This window comes from Phymastichus coffea, unplaced genomic scaffold, assembly GCF_024137745.1.
Source record: "Phymastichus coffea isolate CEN01 unplaced genomic scaffold, Cenicafe_Pcof_1.1 PCOF00048, whole genome shotgun sequence".
NCBI lineage: Eukaryota > Metazoa > Arthropoda > Insecta > Hymenoptera > Eulophidae > Phymastichus > Phymastichus coffea.
The window spans coordinates 322778-348785 of NW_026706859.1; the positions used below are offsets into that span (position 1 = coordinate 322778).

Below are 26008 nucleotides of genomic sequence, written 5' to 3' on the forward strand. Positions count from 1 at the left end.
TGCAGCTTATTACATAAAAGCTCTGCGCTACATTTTTTTGAAGCAAAAAAAATTTATTCAGCAAGTAAATTTCACATTTCTATTAAAAGCTTTCTCTGTTATAATTCTGTTATACATAAGAACAATATCACATTAGATTAATAATTACATGTGTATGTTGTGTACGTTCGATTTGCAGAATTCGTCAGAAGGAAATACAGCAACGTGTAAATCTGCAGAAATTAAACTTTTCATATCTAGATGCAATATAGTACTACTATCGTTTCCTTGGAACTAAAAATACGTAAAATTTTAATTGAGTTACGATCGAGCAGCACTTTGTCAATGAAAAGAATGGATTCGTTGACTTTTCTTTCTTAAAATAAATATTCAACGACGCTATTAGCTCTTCATAGAAAGTAGGTATGGAAGCACAAAAGCGCTCTTTGCCGAGTTATCTTTTGTCGAGAATCCATCCGGAAATTTAATTATTAATTGGACAATGGCAACAAAAAAGGAGTTCGTACTTATGTCAGGCACTTATCGTATATCTCAGGTATAAATCTAAGAGCTAGGTCAATATATAGAAGATCCGCGCGACCGATTCGTTTGCCCCGATCGCGTGCGCCTACTTTCAAAAGCCCGTGTGGGAAAGGTCGTAGTGTTAGAAAAATTATAAAATCATACGCCATCCGAAGGGCGATTTTCACGTGGCAATGAAAAGAACGCATAGAAGAGTAAGAGAAAGAAAAAAAAGTAGAAGAGGACGAAGATAAAAAAAGAAGAAGAAGAGTAGAGGAAGAAAAAAAGCCTTGGAGAGCGCTGAGGAGCGAGTACCGAGTGCGGGAGACGAAGATGAGCGAGAAAAAATGGAAAATGGAGAATAACGGCGTGGATGAATATTGATCAGATAATCAGCTGGTATCGAGCTCTTCAAGGATTTGGAGAGAGTGTGGCCCTGAAAAAAGGAAACTAGGACGATTCATATGTATGAGTGTCAGCCACGCTTTTCTCTCTATCGCTCTATCGTTCTGGCAACCTCCTCGTGGGATTCTCTCTTCTCTCTCTCTCGTACTAACTATTCTAGAGCGGCTCACCCACCGAGGATATAATATCGACGACAGCAGCCCAAGTCTCAGTAGCGTCTCCAATGACTCATACATTATTCATAAGATTAATACGACAAGGGAAACGATTTTGAAGAATGGCAATTCATGTCGACCACCGGATACGATGCAAGTGGAAGCCAATTAATTGGGATTTTTTCCAAGATCGTTATCTTTTATATATATACATATTCCGGTCACTTGCTAATTCAGCCAAAGAACAAAGTTGAATAATGCGCCGCTGCCTGGTGTTTCGATATCGAGTTCGAGCGCGCACGAGGATTGTTTCAACAGTCATAAATTATGGCGGCGCGCTATCAATTATGCCAGAGTAGACAGCAGCCCATGACTGCTGGCAATATCATTATATATCCGGCGATGAGGGTTGCGCGTGTATAAAGTCACACAAATTCATATTTATACAGATATATTAATATATAGAATTGTGTACTTTGATCTGCTTCCTATTACTCTATTCTTCTTCTTTTTGTTCTCTGCTTATACATCACTTCGTACGCTTTAATATCATATGCTGCTTCATATCAATGATAATTATTATTGGTTTTGTACGCTAAATACGTATGAACGCTATGTGGATCAGACCTACCTACGTTTTTCGATAAGGTCGCATCGAGGTGCACACACGTATACATCAGAGAGTTGCGCTCGTTAGATATGTCACTTTTATCGATGTCAAAGCTGTGCCTAAAATGCACACACACGTACACGATGTGTGGAGAGACATGCTTGACTGACAGAGATAAGGAAAGATTGAGTGCAGCGATATAAATGATACGTTAATGAGTTGTCGACGTGTGTTCCTCTTCTCTCTCTCTCTCTCTCTCTCTCTCTCTCTCTCTCTCTCACTCTCAGCGTGTGTGTTTAAATTCGGTGTTATCTAGGTGCTATATAAACATGGATGCACCAACGAAATGCTGTGAACTTCCGCCAAAGCATACACTCTGCCTCGCTCTAAACATTCTGTTTTCGCAACGACTTTCAAAAGGTTTCTTGCTAATCTTTCTCACTCGCTATCTCTATTGGCTATACATATTGTAAATTGCTAAGTATGCTCGAGGAGCTGTAAGCTATATATTTCCATATGACCACCCATTGCGCGCTCGCAGCTGTCATAATGTCACTTGTACAGAATTACTTGTGAAAACGATAATAAGCCATGCATGGACATGTACTTTTAGCAAGACATATAATAACGATCGGCGGAAAGCAAATGACCGGCGTGTCGTTATACGTTTCTCTTTCCTTTCGCCGACTTGCTCCAAATGGACTGGCGGTAGCTTGGTGGGTGTAAAAATTCGAATTAACGTGTTGTCGATAGCGATCTCCCGGGCACTTTCCTCACGAACTTGACGGGCGCGCGAACGAGGCGGTGAACTAGTGGGAAAAGAAGTAAAGAAGTCGAGGTAAGGATCTTGATTAGAGGCGCAATTATACGCGCTGCCGGAGGTACGAGGTCCGCGCGACTATAGAATAAGGTGAGAGCGTGTTTGTGCGCGCGCGCGCGCGCGTGTGTGTGAGAATTATGTGCACGACTGTGTGGGTGGCCGCTGGCCGTCACGTTAAGGGCAATCGCGCCGCGGGTGCAAATAGCCTCGAAACACGAAGGTCGCGATCGCTATGGAGTTGGAGCAAGTTCAGCAGGCGCGCGCGTGCTAAGAGAGTGAAAGAGAATGTGCAAGGGTACGCGCGAGTGTGTGTGTGTGTGTGCGTGCGTGAGTGTGCGTGCGAGCTGGAGCATGTGCGAATGTGAAAGGTTTCAAAGGCAAATGTAAGTTATGTCGCATCGCCGACATCGTTGTCGTCGTCATCGTTGTCGTCTCCGTCGTACTCGCCGTCGTCATCGTTGCAGTGTTGTTGTCGTTGTCGTTTCTCGTATCTCTATCATAACGAGATAATACGAATAAGCCAAAAGCTCTCGACGTGAGATGAGCTGCAAGTTGGAAGTTGAAAACTGAAGGATGGATTGGTTTGATTTTGTCACGCAGGTGATAGCTGTAATATCGATATTGTTTATCGTGCTGTCGACGGTCGCGCTGACCCTGAACACCATCCCGAGTATGCAGGTGTTGGACAAGGAAAACAATCCCATAGACAATCCACAGCTTGCGATGGTCGAAGCGGTGTGCATAACCTGGTTCACGCTCGAGTACGTGTTGCGCTTTAGCGCTTCGCCCGACAAGTGGAAGTTCTTCAAGGGCGGCCTGAACGTCATCGACCTGCTGGCGATAATGCCGTACTACGTGTCGCTGTTCCTCGTGGAGACCAACAAGAACGCCACCGATCAGTTCCAAGATGTGCGTCGAGTCGTGCAGATATTCCGGATAATGCGTATCCTGAGGATACTGAAGCTAGCGAGGCACTCGACGGGTCTGCAGAGTTTGGGCTTCACGCTGCGTAACTCGTATAAGGAGCTCGGCTTGCTGATGCTGTTCCTCGCGATGGGCGTCCTCATATTCTCGAGTCTGGCTTACTTCGCGGAGAAAGAGGAGCCCGGTACCAAATTCATAAGCATTCCAGAGACTTTTTGGTGGGCTGGCATTACCATGACCACCGTTGGCTACGGCGACATTTACCCTACCACCGCGTTGGGCAAGGTCATTGGTAGTGTGTGTTGTATTTGTGGTGTCCTGGTAATCGCGTTACCCATTCCCATTATCGTCAATAATTTCGCCGAGTTCTACAAGAACCAGATGCGCCGAGAAAAGGCCCTCAAACGCAGGGAGGCGCTCGAGAGGGCCAAGCGCGAGGGCAGCATTGTCTCCTTCCCCCCAGGTGCTAATGCCAATCTACGCGAGGCCTTCGTCAAGAGCATGGACCTTATCGACGTCATCGTTGACACGGGTGAGTCTCGCTTTTCACTCTCTTTTTGCGCCTGCCTACTACTTTTTCGATCCACCACCGCGGTGGTTTCAACTACTTTGCCTCTTCCCTTTTGGTCCGCACAACTAACCATATTGGAAAAAGTATTGTATCTTTCGCCGTCAATAATATAATTTCATGCATTGTATTACCTGGTCGAATACACAGAGTACAGTATTTTCTTGACCTATATCACAGAAGCAAACTTTTTCCTCGACTTTACTTAAATATTGTTTTACCTTTTGCGGAATACGCAGTTCTTTCCTATTCCTGTCTGCGTATGTACAACCAAAGCATAAACTTATTTTAACTTGGACTTTACGAGTTCTGTAATACTTTTCTAAACGTAACTCTTACTTTGCTAAAAATACAGCGCCTTACGTACGACACAAATCTCATTCATAATAAAGCTTACGTGCGCGAAACAAAATAAAAGGGAAATAAGGAAATAAGTGCTCCGCTACCAGTAGTATAAGAATGTGCTTTGGTCAGATGCGAAGACATTTATTTCGAAAGGTACAGCTTTTAACTTTTTCCAATAGATTCTATTTTGCTAAAATTAATTGAACTATATGATGATGACAGTGCCTACGAAATAATAATATATTATAACGATTGTTTATATTGAATAAATAACAATCATTTCAAACAAGCTTTTATACTGTGTATTATTATAAATTGTATTTATGTGAAATTAATACTAATATCTAATGTACGTAGTGGGTTTGCTTATTTAGTTATTCGTGGATATTAATAAGTGTATTATACTTTAAACATTCTTCTAATTATATTATGTTATCAGACAATGTGCATAAAATTTTCATTAAATGAAATATCAGTTAATGAGTTTCTTAATATTGCGTGCAGCATAAATGTTTATTGTTGTACTTTGTGTGCTATTATTGATCAAGGTTTTATTTATACAAAATGGGGCAATTTCATGGGAGCATTTATCAACCGATACTTATATACAATATGACAAAAATAAGAAATTCAATTGAAAACTGAAGTCTCAGCTACATTATTTAAATAGAGAATTGTAATAAACGAAAAAATCAGTAGACTTTTGCTTTCAGCTCGAATCGCGAACGGAATTGCCGATCGAGGTAAACAACCGTTTATGCTGCTGCCGAATAATATTGCTGCACACACGACTTTGAAAGAGCATCGCTGTTGTACGGCCAAATTACTTTTTTTAGTGTTGGCATACGTGATCAGTTATATTTTACGTGTGGGTGAAATGATGCGTGAATGTGTATGCACAAAGAGAAAATCAACAAAATTTTATATTCATCAATTTTTTCAAATATCTTTATAGTTTAGAACACATTTAGATCGGTCAAACTGCTTTCAAGGTATTCCAAATCGACTTTTTTTTACGAGGGTGCCTTTATTATATTTCAAACTGGAAGAAATGAAAGAATCTGTAACAGCATGAATAATTAAGCTTTTTAAGAAATAGATTCGAAGCTTTGCATGATTTCAGAACAACTGTTAAAGAATTATTCATTTTTTTCTTTGTGCAGAATTTTTTGTAAATACAAGTATGAATCTACAAAATTTTAACTCATCGGTTCGTAGATTTTTTCATAAAGTTTTGTGCAGTTACGCAGCATTTTTGGAAGTGCACGCAAAAAATCGCAGCCTTTACAATTTCGCGCAGCAATTTCTTTTATGTTCGCCAATAAGTCTCATTTATAAACTGAACTTCGAGAAAGCTAAGCATTTATTTTTGCATAATAACTTTAAAATTCATTAACCGTTGTCTATTTACACGTTCTCTATACAAAATATTATTAAAACCTCTGCTTATAATCAACATATTTTCGATATTTATTGAATGGGGTTTTTTATAATTCTGACAAATTTCATAAATTAATTCTTTGTCGATAATACAATTGAATCGTAATAATATAATAGTATCTATAGAAATTGATCGAATTAATTGAGTTATTCATAGTCTATTTTGTAACATCATATACAAATATCATAAAAACATTTTCTCTGTCCAAAAAATAGAAATAGATACTTTTCTATGAGTTGAATTTAAATGTACAAACTAGCAAAAAAATTGAAAGTCATAATAAAATAGCATTGATTTAAAGTCATTAGTTGTTAAAAACATGCTGAGCGATGCGTGAATTAAAAAAATGGTTTCGCATACTAAATCATTGCCACAAAATAAGTTTCAATTTTTTAAATTTCACTTGACAAAGAAAGAGGGTAAAGAACTTTAAAAGATCTATTCAGACCCTGAAGTATATAATAGTAGGCTATATACTTAGTCAACACTCGCATCATTGACTTCAAGCTAAGGGTAATAAAAGTAATTTATTAGAGGCTCGCATGGTCGTAAGTAGAAGCTGCTGGCACATATGAGCTACGTGTAGGTGGCCTCGAGTATAATACAATGAATTACGAGGGCCCGCGACATTCAAAATTTGCGAATTCTCTCTCGAGCATCTCTCACGTGCACTCGACACTCACGGTCACTCTCGTTGTACTTTTAACTTGCATACGAGAGAACTTGTTGGTACTGGGTTTTTGGGTTTACGAGCACGGCCTCTAAGTTTAGAATAACACCTTACTAGAGTACATTTTTTTCGAAACTATTTTTTTCATTTCTTTACTCTTTTTATTGGCAGTCCGTGTGTCTTACGCGTATTTTATATTCATGAGATTATCTCTTTGTAAATTCGAAACCACAAACATATTTACATGGCTTATAGTCCAGAGAATTCGTGTCAAATATTGATTTATTTTGTGAAAAAGTTTAGCTATTTATTGGGAAAAAAAAACAAAATCTTTACGCGAGGAAAAAATTCTTTTACATCAGTGAGTCTAGTATTTTGTTTTTATCTATAAAAAATGTTAAGAATTATAAGTGTTCAACTAAGCAAAATAATCTTATTCAATTCATTTAATATTTATTAATTCAATTTCAAATGTGAATTACTAGAAAAGTTAATTTTTATGATCAAATAACTAAAAAAACTAAAAAAGCTTGGATATGATAAGTCATACGACTATTTGAATATTTAGTTAAACGAATTGGTTCAGAAGAATATGTATCTTTTTTTCTTGCTGTAAAAGTAGAACTTTTTAAAAACAATCTGTACATAGATTTAGCAATTAATTGCTATATTCACGGAGAGATACTCCAGTTTGATATGTGACCATTTTACGCAATATTTGCGAGCTTTATAAAAATCTAGATGATGCGCTCTAGTATATAACGTGCCAACACGTTTATTATACGTATATGGAAGTTTCGTTGTAATCCGATATCTTGAAGATTCTATAGGGAAATATTGCTTTATACGCTTCTAAAATTTCAAATTTATTCATTCATTTTTAAAATTATTCGTTAGTGCAATATTTTTTCATTCTATTTATTTTGTATTATCAGTTAAATTTACAAATAAGAATAGATGAACAAGTTTTGTTTAGTTAACTCAGCTTTATAATAGTATTTCTTTAATAATATCGGGCTGAGAAGAGTGCTTTTAACAATTTTATTTGCCATTTTACAATTGTAAAGTTTGACAATAAGATAGCTGATAGAGCTAAGTATATTATAAAAATTAGTTTATAAGAAAAAATGATGCCTTCGAAAGTTAAGTATGTTATGAAAACTTTTGTCTTCATTAAAATTTATGCTTATGATGTAACGTTGAGTTAGATTCTAGATAGTAGCATAAAATCAGAGCGAAGACAATTTCCAAGATTTATAAATATAAGAGCTTGATAAATAATTTAGTATCCATAAGTAAATTAGCTTGCATGCAAATTTCTCTCAGCTACTGCACTATTTCAAATTAACCTAACTACATCAACTGAATGATAAACAGAGTGCAGAAACGCGCTTGATAAGGGCATGTGCTAGGTCGCAGAAACAATTATAACTTTTGTACAATTTTGCGAGTTAACATGACTGAAATATTATGATGAAAATTAAAAAAAAACTTTTTCATGACACTAGTTGTCTCCTCGATGACGATCATTGACAATGTTACCAGGTATGACATAAGTAGTTAACTAAACAAAAATTTTTCATTTATCAAAAAATTCATCAACAAACTCTTGAAATTATGCGCAACACGGCTAAATAAAGCAGCATTTGTAATATAAGCATACATTTTGAGACAAGATACAAATTTTATTGTAGAACAGCTTCCTCTGCGCTTTACAATATTCTTATCGAAGGTATCTTCAGCCATCGATGTGCGCCACTTACAGCTGGTTTCACTACACCAAAAATTTCTTCAATTTGTTGCATTCTTATAAAATTGATCTTCAAATAAAAAGCTGGTTTCTCGAATTAAGAGAAAATGTTTAAATACAAGAACAATTATTGAAAAATGCAACAATTTTGAGATTTTTTTACTGCGTTGTTTTTATAATAAAGAAAGCAATTTCGTCAAAGCAAAATAAACAATGTAAAATAGCTTACCGCCAAGCCTCCCTCACAGTAACATTATCGTCGTCCTTGCCTGGACGATGTACGCGTTATGTTAATCCACAAAGAAAACAAAAAAGCCACAATTACGATTAAAAAATTTTAATTCCTGCCTTGCTGCTTGATCGAGCGAGCGATCATCCTGAGATATAATTGCCCATGAAATAATGAAATTTGCGGATTATCGCAATTCACAGGTCACAATATGTCGGGGGCTGATGGCAACAGCACCGAGGGTGAGTCGGCGACCACGCAAACAGGTGCCGGCTGTTACAAGAACTACGAGCACTTTGGCCCGTCGAAGCATCGACGCAGTAATTCGTCCTGCTATCCGAATCTGCAGAACGACTTATCTAACACCCCCGACAGCCCAAATCGACGACTCCTCGATTTCGCCCAAAACATATCCAACAATCAGGCGGACCATTATTATCACGATCAGTTGCCTACTCAGCAACTTAATCAGGCTATTGCCTCATCAAGGGTAAGTCATTATATTTCTATTAATTTTTCTACACTGTCTCGTTCGCACTTTGTCGTCGTCTTTATCGTCGTCGCTATTCGTTTTCGAGTGTGTACGTGATTCCCGATTATGACGCGTGGTGCACGTATTTCTTTTTCCTTTCCTTATACATTTGATTTATGTCCCGCTCTCTATATATCTCTTTTTCATCATGCCTTATTTTCCATTTTGAGGTTAGCTCTATAGTGTGTCGGTTTTTCCGAGTAGTAGGTCATGTGCCAGGGGCATTCCATTGATTGACTACCAGTTTCAGATTTTTACGTAGAAAACTTTGGTCCAGTAGTTACCTTTATATTTATGACAACGTAATATATCTATTCCTTTTTTCAGCCAATTACTACCTAAAAAATATTTCGACTATGTCGTTCAATTTAAAAACATATGTGATTAAAATTTGTGTGGTTTGGTAATATGTAAAGGCTTAATATTGATAGCAAAATAATTCAATAGAATATTAATCGAATATTTATTTTTCTTATCTTATATGTTTGGTATTAAATAATTTTATGTGAATACTTTTATTGAAACCGTTTTTATATTGAACGCTTACAACGTTCATTAAAACGCACTGCATTTTATGCCATTTTTATGACCTCGATTGTGGCTAACGTAAAATTATGTTTGAAACAATACCTTGTAAAATTATGATGATATATACATGGGCCAAATGAATCATTAAATTAATATTGAACGATTAACAAACGATTGCTATTTTTACCGTAAAAATGTAATAAGTACATGAACTTACGAAACTAACATTTTGGAAATTGAAAACTTTTAATTAAGATCCGATCCAGACAGTGCCTCCCCAGCCTGTTACTACTCGAAATAACCAATAGAGCTGCAATTTGGCTGTTGGGCAAAGTTTCTGCCTCGCAAAGTCCAACTGCTATATTGTGGTGATTTGTGTACATCCTTGACTCAAAAACTTTCGAAGGCTCATGATTTTCGAACGAAATTCTAGCTTTACATATCGACAAAAACATTATCGTGAGTAAATCTAAAGTTTCCGGGGCATTAGACAGAATTACAGCCATTCATCACAAAGAAGAATGTTGAACTTGATATCCTTTGAATACCATTCAATCAAAGTATTCAGTTCCTTAAATGTATATGAATTTAATTGAGACATTCCCTAGAGCCTTTAAATTCACATTCATTAAACTGACTCGGTAAATTTAGCCCAAGTAAATTGATCAAGTACTACGTATATTGAAAAGCATTTACCATTATTACTATTCGAGGCAGAAATAAGCACATTTCGAAAATTAGTACTTTCTAACTTTTTTGGTTGCGTTGTATTATTGTTTAAAAAAATGGTGTCTTTAAAATATATCTAGAAATGTTAAAAAGCAATTATAAATATGTATGTATATATATATATATATATATATATATATTGGAGTGCCTATGTTTTATTAAATCACTTATATAACTATAATTTATAAAGAATTTCACTGTTGTCAGCATAAAATTCGAGCACTTGTTTTCTTATCAAGAGTGGAGTGTTCATCTCATTTCAAATTGTAAATTGTTTATCATTTTCAAATTCAAACTACCATCGCGTACGTTGGAAAGTTATAGTGCGTTTCTCAAAATTCCTTGTATGCAGGTATTATTCCACTTAACATGTTTTCATAATTACAAAATTACATTAGTAAGAATAAACAATGAATTTCGAACATTTGAGACAATCATAGTCCGTAAAAACCGTTAAAATTGCTTTTGTTTTTACACCAAATAAAATGTATTGCTGTAACTATTTATTTGATTTTTTATTTTGCAATTTTTATTTCATAAACTACAATGATATGTTCATATATTTATAAAATTTTAACTTTGTATAATTGAAAGAATTTAGGCACTTTATGAACTGATTATTAATTTTTAATCTTTTTTATTCTTTTATTTTTTTTTATTGAGTAATTTTTGATCTAACAACGAAATTATTATAGTAACAAAAGTTTAATACCTTGGTTCTAATAATAAAATTTTCGAAATAAATGTTAATCTTTAAATTATAATTTCGAATTATGTTGTAATGCTCAATTAGCATAACAGATAACGCAGGTCTGAAAAATAAGGGGTTGTGATTGTTGTTGGCCAACTGAGGATTATTTCCAAAGCAATTTTTTGCGTAGAATTCGAATCCGGAGTCAGAATTTGTCCATCACATCAGGTTTTCTAGATATCCTAACTTAAAGGAGCAATAAAAGCGGGTTTTTGGTATATTTGAGGTCTCGAAACATCGTGGAAAATTTTTTTTCTGAAAACTATCTGAAAGATCTACTTTTACCCTTTAAAATCCATATTTAAAATTTAAGAGATCTTTTTTTTCATAGAGATAGCGTTGATTAGAATCAAGTATTTCAGCAGTTTCGAAAGAGTTAATTTCTTGGATATGTAAGGCTATAACAGCAGACCCTTATACCCTAATTTTCTCAATCCTCGAACCCTGTAACCTGCAACGCTATAACCTGATACCCTTACACCATAATTGCCTCAACCCTCGCACCCTGTAACCCGCGACGCTAAAATACTTGATTTCAATTAACGATACCGTGATGAAAAAAAAAGTATCTCAAATCTTAAAAGTGGATTTTAAACAGTAAGAGTACACTTTTCATAACTTCCCGTTTAAAAAAAAAATTTTCCGTGATAATACAGGAGCTCAAATATACCTAAAAACCATCTTTTTGCCTCTTTAGGTTAGGATATCTAAAAAATCTGACATGAACAAATTCTGACTTCGGATTCAAATTTTATGCAAAAAATTACTTCGGAAATGACCTTCAGTTAATAAACAAAAAAATCATGCAGATCTGTGTAATTAAACTAATGATGTATTATTCATCAACATGTGTATTTTAACAAATGTGTTTAATATAAAAACTGTTAATTTGAGTTTCAAAATAAATTTAGTCCTTGAAGTAACAATAACAACAACTAAAATAACAATAAAATTAATATTTACAGAAATAATAACTTAAATATGTATTTTATTATTCCTCGTATTATATGAATTATCTATTAAGAAGATTCTTTAGTATGATGATTACTTCTTAACTTCTCAGTAACCTTATTTTCAACCTTAGACATTAGGTTGATTTGTTATCCACGAAAACGAAGAAAACAATCTTAATTATTGGTTTTAGAGTCGATTTATCTGTTTCGATTTGCAAAAAATAATTATTTCTTATCGTCTTTTTAATGATTAGACATTCGTTTCTTTAAAATTCAGGGAAAACCAAGTATTACATATAAATATCGTTTTGTTCTTGCGTTAAATATACAACAGTTTAAATGAATCTATCATAAAATCTATGTACAACACGCAAGAATCAAAAAATCAAAATTTTCAGTGGTTATTCCCTTTTAACCCTTTTTAGGTAGTTTTGGTGATAAAAAAAGCAACCATCACATTCTAAGCATAAGAAACAAAATAATACACTAAAAAAACATGTTACAAGTTTTGATATAATGCTTGATTCTTCTTGAATTTAAAAGAAATTAAAAACATTTTTTTTTATTATTAAAAACACCGTTTATGTATAGTCGTATGGTTAGGTTTTGTTTGAATTTGATTTCTTAGTTTTACTAATAATAAATCGATCTATAATTTGAGAAGGAGGTTATGAACAAGTTGTGAAATAGGCGCCACCCTACTGATCGCGTTAATCGATATGCTTATTCTAGTTTATTCTTTTAAAAGAGAATTGAAATTTTATTAGATTCCTATATTTGTGCCGTGAATTTTATTGGTCAACCTGACAGTGCTTCAAGTTTTCTAATTCAAAATATGTAGTAACGGCAAATTTTTTAATTAATTTTTTTCTTTATTTACAAAACTATTCTACAAAAGTTGATAACTTTGATTTAATATTTTGAAAAGAGAAGCCTCGAGTTTGACCATTTAAAGAAACCAAATGAATTTGCATAATAAGCTTTATTCTTTTAAAAAGATACTTGTTACGATTGAATAGGGACTTTTTCAATGCCAAATTAGCTAAATAGATGTCCCTTTCAAATTTTTTATTTTATGCCTTTATTTTCAGTTAATTCCTTATTGATATTAGCAGACGTATCATTAGTATAATTAACATCAAAAGACCTTATGCCGGATCGATAACTCCAAATAAGTTATTTTAATACTAACAACACGTGTTCGCGTTACAAAAACACTTTAAGCTGCACGCACACACGCACATAAAGGTACACTTTTCAGGCTGGCAGAGGCGTAAGAAAACCTCGAGGTGGCATCCTTAAAGTCTCCCAGAAACGAATTTGAGAGACGTGCGTGCTTCGAGCCGCTCTATGATGATGTATTCCAGTGAATTCCGGGCAATAACGAATACGCACGGTGCTTGAGTAAAGAAAAAAAAAGTAACACTAGATGAGTGCAGAGCTCCCACACGAAAAAAATATGTATTTTTTTATATGAAGGTTAGCCGCTATGTGCTAGAAAACGGACAGGAAATTATTTACGAAAGTGTCCTTATGAGGCTGAGTTTAAAGGTACGTTTCATTCTGCTAATGATACTTGCCAGGCACCTTGAGGATCTGAAAAATAAATATTTTATTAGCAATACAATAGATTAAAATATATCCTTGCAGAAGCGTTTTATGAATTATTTTAATATATTAATATTGATACATTTTAAAACTTTAATTCAAAATTGTCAAAGCATAAAAATAGTTGCTAATGTAAATAATTTAGAAAAATGACGCAGTTGAGCTCATAACTCTTTTAATTTTTCAATGTTGGTATATAGCTTCAAATCAGTCAGCTAAAAACTCAAAGCTGATTTTCTCGAAAAATCAAGCTCTTAGGTATATCTGTGTCAATTACAACGAAACAGGACATATATTACCAACGTTATGACGGTAATTTAAAATTACATAGGTACTAGAAATGCAGTGAATGTCTAGGGATACTTATTACTAAATGTATTATTATTTGGTAACTTTGATAAAATGTTATTAGGAAGATCCTCAAGTGTCGACTGATAAATAACTCATAAATTATGGTTTGAACACGCTAATAAGTTTCGAGTGCATCCATAACGAATGTGTTTCGGTTTAGACTGCTCTCTGCATGCAGTACGTACCTTTTTTTCCAATTTGCTAAAAAAATAAAATAAAAACTTTAGAACCCGTTTCAAAGCCTACTTCATCTTTTATTGTATTACAAGAGCAAGCACGTAGGCCTCCGTCACTTTTTGACATTTATCATGTGTAGGCAGCCGTAGCACTCAATTTCTCAAATATATGAAAAAAATATCGATACATAATAGAAACAAATGTATCCATACCACTTCGAAGGATTTGCGCTATTCCGAGCACGTAGTTTCTGTCATTTTGTTAGCTCTGAAAAAAAATAAACAACTTTGCATTTGTAGTGTAGAGGAGCACAATATTTTTATTGTTATGCGTCGTATGTGGGCTACAGTCTTGAAATAATTGCTTTCTTTTTTTGGTTTGCCCTATGCTTGTATGTGAATTATTAGAAAGTAGAAAAATATGCAGGAACCATTATTTTATATAAAATAATAAATATCGCAATATATTTTGCATCAGCTTTAATTTGATGAAATGCGGAAAATAGAAGTAGGATAGGCAGATAAAGAACAATCTTGTGGTCGTTGCTGGCAAGCTACTTGGCTAGGAAAAATTCTCAATATTCAATAGATAGTAATACTTCTTGTACAGAAATAGTAATACATATATTGTATTCTGAATTCATAACAATTCATAAACATGTTCCGTTTTTGGTTATTTCAATTTATATGTAATATAACTTAATCTCAAATTATGCATTTCTTATTATGTTATAGCTATACGTAAAGAAAAATATTTTTTTTCGATTATATTTTTTAAATGCAAAAAATAAACATAAATCATGTGTATCAAGTGCAATAAATTGAAACATTTGCAAAGCTTTGACCGTAGTCAAACATTGAGTCAATATAATTTTAATAGCAAAGATATGAGGCATTTTTTATAACGGATTGACATTTTATCAGATACGTTAAAATATTGTGTATATTTTTTCCAACAGCAAACGATTACTTGAAGTGAAAATCAAATATTAGTCATGGCCTCTTACCTTGCAGGAACGGAGATCCTTACTTGATGACGACGATCTCTAGGGGCTACAAAATTTTCCAATCGAGTGGGCAATGGATAAGTTTAGGAACCAGCGACAAATGGATATGAGTAAAAAAGTAAGATAAAGAAAGCATAAAGAGAGAAAGTACGAGAAAAAAATAAGTATAACGTAAGCTTATTCGAAAAAGAGTGGCTCTGAAGCTGAGAAAGATTAGAACTAAATGGAATGGAATATGGTTTTATCGCACTACCGTGAAGCGAGTACTTGAGATATAGAGACGCTTGTGATCTCGGATGTAAAGACACACCAGCGTCTTTGCGTGCATTGCAAGCCTTCGGGATGAAAGTAAAAACCTTTTACGGATCTACTGCTATACTGCCTTGTCAAATGTAGGTGACGCGAGGTCTACATGTATATGTGAGAATGCGCCTATATTTTGGAAGAGGAAGAAATGTAAAAAGCTAAGTGGAATTCGAGCCAAGTATCCGTGCGCGCATGCCTTTTGAAACAGTGGTGAGCTTTCGATAATGAGAAAGAGAGAAGATATAGAAGCACCAGCTTGAAAAATTATTAGAACGCGAAAAGCAAAGTTTAGTCAAGTGGAAAATTGATTTCGTAAGAGCCAAGTTCGATATTGAAAAGTGCATTGCTGTGCGGTCGTTCGCTGGAATTACAAAAAACTTAATACACATAAAACCTCGTATATTGTTCTTACGTTGGACATACATTCCGCAGCTGGTTGCAACACTTCTTTTTTACATATTACGCTTTCCTTTGAAAGTTAGTGCACTTGAGATTTGTAATTATATATATAATCGTACGAACGACGTTATTCATCTCGCTGTACTATAGATAGTCGCCGGTAATAAATCATTTGAGCAAATTTTTGTACGCAGTTATATGTCGTAAAAATCATACAACATGATACTGATTTTGAATATTTCGCGCAAATTACAATTGTTAAAGTTAAAGTTGCGGTTCAGACGATTCGTACATTTCAACGAACATCAAAATTTTCATTCTATTTCAAGTTTTTGCCATTGGATAAACCTGGAGAACTGATATCGTACAAGTAAAATGTAATGTAAAGTATAAGTAGATAATTTACTAAATGTTATTGGATAGAATCGTTACATAGTTTTAAAGTAATAGCTACTGTAAAACATGAAATAATTGTCAAATGTATAAGATTGTTACTGTTGACGAATAACAATGTTAACCATATTATTTTTACATCAAAAGCAAAAACTATTTTGAAGTAAAAAGAAATGTTATTCTATAAAGAAAAGTATTTCAGCTATAAGCAACAAAAGATCATAAAACAATACGGAGTTCGTTAAAACACTTATAAAGGCTGTTTATCGACTTTAATTGAGTTTAAAAAGAAGTACGCGTCAAACTCGTTAGCTCAACCATTGCAACTGGAATTGGCTGAAGCGTTACCGCAAAATAAATAAAGCTGCTTAAAAAAAAAGAAAAGATCATCAAAGGTTAAGTTAACTTTTATGACGCTTGTTTCTTTTTGCTACACTGCCTCGTACAGAAAGTCAATAACGTTGAACAAATGAAAGAAAAACAATGAGAGGATATTTAATAGTTCTCGCGTACAGCCATCCACCTTATTTATAAGTAAAGCTAATTGAAAATGTTAGTATAGATACATGCATTTATATATATTATTAATTAATTTACAACGTATGCGCGTGCTCGTGAAATCTTTGAGTGGTGTTTTAGCAGCCGTCCATTGTCATTTATACAATTATTGCCTCTGCCTTTATAAGTAGACGGATTGATTGTTGCTTCAAAGATAAGAAAATTCAGTTGACAAACAAATTAAAAAACAGCAAATTATTACTTGTTCTATGTACGCACCTCTCCCGGCCTAAGTAACACGAACATATTCTGCAAAATCAATCAATAAATACATTCAGACACAAAAAACGAAAGTTTTAGAAATACATCGTCAATAGCGAGTTATTGTGCTTACAACTAGATCGACTATCGATGTAAAACTTGCTGATATATATTATATGTATGGCACGATAATTTCTTTTTCAGTAAATAAAGTGAGACGTGGATCAAAACTGAAATTATCCATGTATTTTTAGTGCCTAATAACCTTCTGCTTGTCCTCATTCAGAAAGAAAAGTAGAAAATTTTCTTTACGAATTTTATTTGCTCTTTGCTTTGTGAGTACCTAGCGCCTTTTTACCATTTTTTCTGTCTTTCTTGTATTTCTCCCGTGTGGAAGATAACCTACAAAGTCTCTGCGTAGAACTGCATTGCGGTGCACTAAGGAAAAAATCAACAAGTTGCGGTAAAATATTTTCCATTTTGCTTTCATTTTACCATGTACATAAGTCGTTGTTTTAAATTTATATTAATTTGTACCGCTACATAAAAAGAATTATTTTTTTATTCTATTAGGATTTTACTTTTTTTATGAAGGAATCACTTGTATCTGTATAACGATATTTAGATAAAGCTATTTATATAAAATGATCAATAGTCAGTTATTTTTTGTTAATTGTTTTTATTACAAAAGCATCTTTTCTCGTTTGTCATTATTTTGATATCTTTTATAATAAGTGTAATCAATAAATCACTTGAGTTTAGAGAAACGCACTTGACTTTTACGACTTGACAGCGTACATAGTCATCAATGGAACTATTGACTAGTATAAATCTACAAATTAACAAACTTATTATTAAATGAATATTTCAGCTACTTCTCATAACATCTTTTTTTTTATTTAACCATTAATTCATAATGAGTTTAGTGTTAACATATATAAATAACGCGATAGAGAAAACATTGCAAATTATTCCAATAAAAAAAATTTAGTAATTGATATTGCATATATCCAGTTAATCGAAGAATATTGTATTAATGTCAAGATTGATTTTTGTTTATTTGCAATGCTTTCCTGATCGTTCAAGCTCAAAAGTAATGTTTTCTATTTTTTTGTCTTAATATACGTGCAATGATATAACTATTTGTGAATTTACGGTGTCTGTGTGAGTGGATGGCTTTGTTCTAACTCTAATCATTACAAACATAATGTGTATAACATTTGTAGGAAGAGGACAAAAAAGATAAAAGGAAAATCAAGCAAGAATCAGACAAAGTCGTGAAAGACGAATTTCCTAACGAATTCGAGTGTTGCTTTTGTACTACAAAGGTATTTACATGCAACGACATACATAAAATATTTTCGAATAGTGCAACATATATTTGTGTAAATATTTTTACAATAATATATATACATTGTTTATTTATTAAAAAGTTCACTAAAGTTAATACTCGTGATCGATGTTGTAATCACCAATATTGAATCATTATCAAAACGTTCTTTTTGCTTTGATTTATTTTTTGAAAAGATTGGTTTATTGCAATGTCAACTTAAAATCTTTCAAAAATTGTTAAGGAATGACTGTAACTCTTTTATTTTTGCTGCTGGACAATTATTTTTTTCTCTCGTTTTTTTCTAGTTGTCGATTTATTTTTTACGTTCACGCAATAATCAACAAAAACCGTAAGTCCTTGTTATGTATAAGTTAATTTATTATTTGATTATTTTCCACATTTTTAGTCCCGTAAATAAAATAAAATTACGAAGCATGTTGAAAAGTAGTATAGTAATGTTGTAATTAACACAAGTTGATGTTTATATTAATAAAATTGTATAGATTTGCATTATTTTGTACACAGAATATACTTGATGTGTTTATGTTTGCATCATCCAAACCGCGTGTATGCACGTGCATCATTTACGTTCAAGATTTTTTTAATATGGTGAATGAAAATGTACCTACAGTTCGACGTTACAGGCACTGTGTGTTCTTTATGACTTTATCAAATATTTATATTATCTTTCAAATAATTCATAACAATATTACAATGCTCTTCACGAACAGTAAATATACACAATTATCGAAATAATTATAGTTTTTATAGTTTTTTCAAACACATTCAAAAAAGTAAGTAGACAGTAAAAAAAATCTTTCAAATTTGTATCGAGAAAAAAATCAAATCTTTAGCTTTCATTCAAAAACATTGATATGTCACGAAAAAAATGTTATGATAAATAGGATCATTCATAACACATCATTTTCTAAAATCTAAATGAAGCTCTTTGAAAAGATATATTATTCGTAGAGAGTAATTGTATCACGTAAATACCACTTTATTGTTTATACTTTTTAGCAAAATGACACATGTTATTAATGATACATACAACCTGTAGCTATTTAGTCTCGAATTTATTGGTTATGTAACGATTGACACTTCTAGTTTTCTGTTAGACAACAAAATTTCTCTTCATTAAATGAATGTGTATAGGTACATACTACTTAAATCGTTTAAATTTTCGGAGTATATACAGAATTAATAAATCTCTTAGTTATATATACATAGATCATTTAACGAATTATTTGTTCGTTATATAGAAACAGCTAAGTCCCTGATGCAAATCCTTTTATAAAAAATTATGAACAATTTGAAGATGTAAGAACTATAAAAATATTGCAAAAAAATTGATATTGGCTTAATACAATGACATCCGTAAAGTTTGAGTAGCGACATTATTTATAAAGTGTTGCAACATTGATGAAAATAAAAATAAGCAAAAATTTTCCTTGGAACGACGTCAAAAATCAGTGTGTACAAATAGAAAATGGTAATATCACTAATAATAGGAACTAGAGATTATTTTAATTAGCGGTTTTTAAACATTTGTTAGCTGTCTGGTTGGTTCAAAGTAGTTTCGTGAGAATTGATCGGCGTGTTGTGACTTTACCACGTGTACAGCAATGCACGTGCAGATGCGAATGCTGACGAGTGTTAATATACACGTGTGCACGATATTTTGCAGGAGTACAAAGACCACCGCGATGCCGAGGACATTATGCCACTGCCTACGAGTGATATCAAGAGCACTGTATGTGCCGAGTTGAAGTCGATGCGCGAAAGTAACTTCGACCAGGCAGCCTTCTACAACGAATTGCAACTCCATCAGTTCCAGCAGTTTCAGCAGCAGCTTCATCAGATGCATCAACAGCATCAGCAGCATCAGCAAAACCAGGCACTTGCTTTTGCTTCGCTTCAGCAACAACAACAGCAGCACTTCACGGCCATGGATTCCTCCACGACCCTCAACAAGAATTATAATGAGAGAGGCAGCGTCGACAGCTCTGATACCTACGCCAGCTGTCAAACGCATCCCTTCTATTCCGAGGTGAGTGCGCCTGTGTTTTCAACAGCTGCCATGGCGATTGTTACAGAACATTGTTACGTACCGCGCGCTCTCGTCCGAGTAGTTATGCCAAAGTATAGTCAGACACTCGCTGTCCAATATTAATATAACCGTTTGCTACCGCTAGCTTACTTTGTTGTACATTTTGCTTGCGTAGTATATTAATAAAAATACGTAGTGCAGCAATCTCGAACTATTCAGATTTTACCCTACAAAGCACAAATTTACAATTGGGAAAATTTATACAAAAATCCTATAACTCGTATCTCTATTTTTGGCTGTCATCTTGCTAAATTTATTCTTCTGCTTCTACTTAATATTTTTAAATTCCATTTAACTATCCAGTTAAAATACAGTATCTGTTAATTCAAACAATAACGTACTTATCTTTTTCGTTTAAATGAAATACGCATTATTTTAAAAAATTGCGCGTCATTTTAACGACACGTGCATGAAGGGCATCTGACTTATAGAAAATGCAACAATTATGCTCAATAAGTAATTGAACAACAAATTAAAAGAATAATATGGCATTTTTTCTTAAGCGAGACATACAATACGTGGCAAATATTCTGCAAAGATTTCTTGAATTATATTGTTTTTCCAGAGCGACTTGACGGAGGAAGCGGATAGTAACCTATACGTGAATCCGCTGGAAGGCCGAGCTAGCGTGACAAAGTCGGCGTCGGGGGAGATAGTACACGTCGCGCTGAACGTATCGCCAAGCGCCGAGTCTCTCAAGGAAATTAACGCGCCCGCTAAAGCCAGCAGTAAAGCGAACGTGAATGAGCCGATACCGAAGCACCGGAAATCTCGCATTCAACAGGTGAGAATCGAAACGGGAATACATTTGCCCCCTTCGCGAGAGATGGCAATCGTTAAAGCCTTTATTGGCAGCAGGCGCGCACCGAGTACTTACGAAACCCCGATCTCGCATTGCATGAACAGTGACAGGCGAACTGCTGAAACTTTCTTAGGTTGACAGTATAACGGGTACTTGCTTTTTACGTCGACTTCAAGACGTGATACAATGTTAGAGGCTACAAGAAATCCTAATAGAGACAAATAAATCGGTACATTCAATCTTCCCTTTAACATGCTTTTCAGTTAACGTTATTTTTTTTTGTTTTTGACATAAAGATACAGTTATCGTATAATATTCATCTAAAAGCTCAGAATATGGCCACTGTGTCGCAAATATTGTAAAAATAGATGATTATTTTATGAAATGAATTGATTATTGAACTAATATTAAATTGTCATAAAAATTTTCACTCGAAATAATATCGAAACTATCAAACGAGAAATATATTTTTCTATTTCGACTTTTAAAATCCGCATGTACAAGTTTTCCAGGTTGAAGTATTTGAGATTATGGATAAAGATGAGTAAGTTTGCGAATTTCGGTATTTATTTAACTATGCTATGAATAATTCCTTAAAAAAATAACATTTTGCAATACCCTCTTGTAAATAATTCTTAATTTTGTCGTTTTGGTGTATTACTAAAAAAATTATTATCTTTGTATATTAAATAGTTTACGTTGTTTTCAAAAGCTATTAACTTTAAATTGCAATTGATACATATCAGATATTAATATTATTATTAACATTAAATGCATGTTTATGTACTGCTGATATAATCATGTGGTCATGCTATTCATATTTTTCATTCAATGTTATGACAGTTGATTGATATTCATGTATAAAATACTCATAATAAAGTTATGTTATTTCTATATAGGGAGAGTAAGGGAATATGTACCAGTTACACTTTTAACGAGTCTGCAAATTAGAAAACACTTTTAAAATATTTTGAAATAGGCCATTGAATTTACCAGTCTCTTCAACTACTAAACTCTATGATTCTTTTTTTTCAAAAACATTTTTATTCCACAAAAAATACAGAAATGTGTTTTTGAAAAATGTAGGGGTAAAATGAACCATTAAAAGAATTGTTCCAAAATTCGTATAAAATGATAAAATTATTTTATTTATTATGTAAAAAGTCTAAGAACATTAGAACATAACGTATTTTATATAGAAGCAAAACCTACATTAATTTTACTCAAATATTATACAGATAACCAATCATAACTTGTTGTATTCGATTGACATATCATAAAAGTATTTCAAACAAAAATTTATTTATATTATTAACAGTTTATAGAACTGTTTTTCTTCTTTTCATTTCCTTTTATAAAAAAAGAGATGAGTCTGAAAGTGAAGTCAGTTCATTCGTGATCTGATTGAATGAATAAAAAGTAAGACAATTCGTAGACATTAGAAAAAGAACAAAATCCATATTCAGTTAACGGCCTAAGCTTAAAATAATATAGCAAAATAATTTTAATGCTTTTAAATACATTTATTCTCAGGACATATAAACTTATTCAATATTTCTGTTATTAAGTTTAGCTTCGAATAAATATAATCAACAATAAAAAGAATCATCATAAATCGATGTTTTACATGAAGTTCTGTGAAGTTACTTTGGCTGATATGGTACTGTATAATGATTTACATGACATTAAAATCGAAAATGTGACGGATGAATAAATAAAAAATGACACAGTTAATTGCTGAAGGTTACCATTTTGAAATTCAGTTTCTAAAAAGTACTACCTCAAATGAGCCCAAACAGACTTCCAGTATTTTTGTCAAGAAAATACATCTATTGATATGAGGATATCGTACAGTCTTAAATCGTAGAAAAAAATCAGGAGCAGTTAACGGTTTGATTTATTTAGAAAACGAAAAAGGAGAAAAGAACATAGTGCGATTCCTATTACTTGTAACTAAATAACTAAAAATCTGCTACATTATTAATTTTGAAATTATATTTAAATCTACAAATATAATTTTAATCAAGTTTTTATTTGCCAATAAACTTTGACGGATTTCCAAAGCATAGAATTATTTGATGATTGTAGTGCATTTTAGAATTTTTTATTTCGTAAATAAATAGTTGGGATTTGATTCAAGCACATGAAACTGAATAAAAACTGTTTAAATATGAGAAAAGCGCGTGAAGTGCGCTAGACGACACTAGTGAGTAATAAAAAACTCATATAAAATTATTCAGTCAAAAAATAGTTCGTTGTAAAAGGCGCAGTTGTACCTGATGTAGTCTGTGCATGCCTCATGAGCCATTGGTAGTACAAATTAATATTAAGTTATGTAGAATCAATATTGTACCAATTGTTTGCAGATAAAAAGAAGGAGCTGCTATTCACAAAGTGACGGGTGTTTGTGACTGGCTCGTGACGTGACAAAAATTATATGCGGTCTGCATTTTAAATTACTCTTGTAATTTGAAGTCAAAAGTGCTTACAACGAAATAAAAAAATATGATATAATTAAATATCACGAAATAGTTTGGTGGTCCGTATTACCCAAAGATAAGTGGTCTATATTCCTCCGAAAGCCTTCTTTATTTAAAGAAGTATAGAAAAGCTCCATTTAATAAGAAAGATTGGTGACATATGCGTGAAAATTTTCAGAAGCCTGTAAAACGTGTCAGGACCACGGAGAATAGGCAAAAATTTATGGAATATAATATAAAGTAATTAATAAAATAGTAACAGAACACCGATACGCAGAATATTTGCCTTCATAAAAAAAATGTGGCCCATATTACCCGTAGGGACCATATTCCCACACTCTCTCCTATTGCAAAGACAACGCAAATAAACTTTAACAGGTTAATTGACGTATCGTAATATTTCTTTAGTAAATTTACAATTCGTTGAAATTCACACCGCGGGTACCTATAAGAGTACCTTTAGGAATAAAAGTCACCTTTCGGATACAGTTTTTACACCAAAGTTAGGTGCAATCTGTCGGCACATTTAATCAAGTGTAAATTTGAATGCAATTTACGAAGATAGTATCTAATCAAGCGCCAAGGTCTTACTCAAAATAGATAAAAATCAAGAACTAAAATTAAAAAGTAGTTTGAAATAATTTGCTATTTTCTTATTTATATGTAACTCCTATGTAAGATAGTCCTACTTTATCTACCGTACTTCAGTCAATCACTAAATACAGATAAAAAACATTAAAAATCAATATTTTCAATTATTTATTGAGCAGCCCAATACATTATCGAATAAGAATTATCACTTCCCTGTATAAAAAATCTGTCATCAACACAAAATAACAGTAATGTATAAAAATGAAATGTATGCAATGCAAAAAACGCCTGAATTACAGACGACGCAACGGCAACGCGCTCAGTTCGTAACGAGTGGCACGGACTCGAGCGGCTCATCGACGATTCGAGAGGACCTCGGCGACAGCAAAGAGGACAACAACAATCAGCAGCAGCAGCAGCAGCAGCAGCAGCGACAACAACAGTACAGCGGTATCGGCAGCAGTGGCGGAGGCGGAGGTGGCATAGGTCTGCGGGGCGGACGCGCCTCTCAATTCGCCCCTGTCAACAGCCTTGCCTCGGCCACGCGTGCGATAAATCACCATCTCTTCGGGACAATCGCTAGTTCAAAACACAACACCGGTAAATGAACTAAAAGCAGCCTTTCCAAGTAAGACGCGATCGCGCTGCCTTCTTCCATCTCCCTCATTTTTTTCCATTAGAAATTATTATTATTTATTGCCATCATTGGTTCGCTATTTATTATCATTATTCTATAAATGCATTGACATGCGTATATGACATTGTGAATAGATTTAGAGAAGGCTGTGGTATGCGATTGTTGGCGATCACTCGCGCACATTCAATCAAATGTTCACTATGTACGCTATAAAGTGTTCACTTCAAGTGTATGAGTTGACCAAAGATTATATCGATTATTTTTTTGTCAGAAATATCTTGTATGTGTATAAAATGATGTTGTGAAAAATGTTACTGGCCAGACGATCGAGGAATATTACACGAAAATCAGAACATATACATGTATATATATATAGTTGAATTTATTCGTGTATGCAAGTCCTCGTGACAGAAAGAAAGAGAGAGAGAGAATGAATTTATTTATACACAATCTGCGCGAATGACAGTACAAAATTCACAATATATATATATATATATATATATATATGATAAACGTGATTTATTCGATTATCAGAAATAGCAATAAACTTCTGCGTTTTAAGCAGAGAAAATATTATTGAGTTCACTTTACTATATTAATTTGCAATCCCTTGTTATACTTGATCTAACAAACTTTTTTAATATTTTTGTATTCTTTTTCTCTAACCATTCAAGCTTTTCTTTTTTGATGAATTTATATGCGGGTAGGTATAGTTAATTAACGAATAAAACGACTAATTTTGTTTTATTTTTCAACACTGTGTGAATACGTATAAATTAGATAAAGCAAAATTAATCTATGTATTTGAAATGGAACTCAGGCACTAACATCACACGTTACTGTATGCTTCATTAATAAATGCCGCTTGGAAAGTCACAAATCATGGAACCTGCTGGACATTCAAAACCAAAGTGTCACCGTTATTTGCTTTGTTACAAGCACCAAGTAATATGATAAAAGTTGAAAAAGAAAGATGCATGCAAAGTGATTTGACCTTAATGGTGGTTTATCGAATTATTGCATAATTTCATCGCTAAGTAATACATGACAAAGCTTTTTGTTTCTGAAGAAGTTTTCTTCCAAAATGTTACTTTCCTACGAAATTTTGTTTGGAAACTAGATACAACTCAATCAATATAACTTTA

General features: G+C 33.3%; 1 protein-coding gene across 7 annotated transcripts in view; it reads left to right on the forward strand.

Moving 5' to 3' along the window:
* LOC131665246 (potassium voltage-gated channel protein Shab) overlaps positions 1 to 26008 on the forward strand; it is a 64858-nt gene that overhangs the window by 27703 nt on the left and 11147 nt on the right. For 2 of the 7 annotated variants that reach the window (XM_058937010.1, XM_058937009.1), the window contains exons 3-10: positions 3092 to 3947; positions 5042 to 5140; positions 8622 to 8908; positions 18137 to 18238; positions 19931 to 20293; positions 20919 to 21137; positions 21660 to 21699; positions 24526 to 24826. In XM_058937010.1, the coding sequence (XP_058792993.1) occupies positions 3092 to 3947; positions 5042 to 5140; positions 8622 to 8908; positions 18137 to 18238; positions 19931 to 20293; positions 20919 to 21137; positions 21660 to 21699; positions 24526 to 24809 (2250 nt within the window). In that variant the 3' untranslated portion in view covers positions 24810 to 24826. Of the gene's footprint in view, positions 1 to 3091; positions 3948 to 5041; positions 5141 to 8621; positions 8909 to 18136; positions 18239 to 19930; positions 20294 to 20918; positions 21138 to 21659; positions 21700 to 24525; positions 24827 to 26008 lie in introns of those variants that run through there. The other 5 variants (XM_058937006.1, XM_058937008.1, XM_058937011.1 and 2 more) reach the window with 4 other exon arrangements.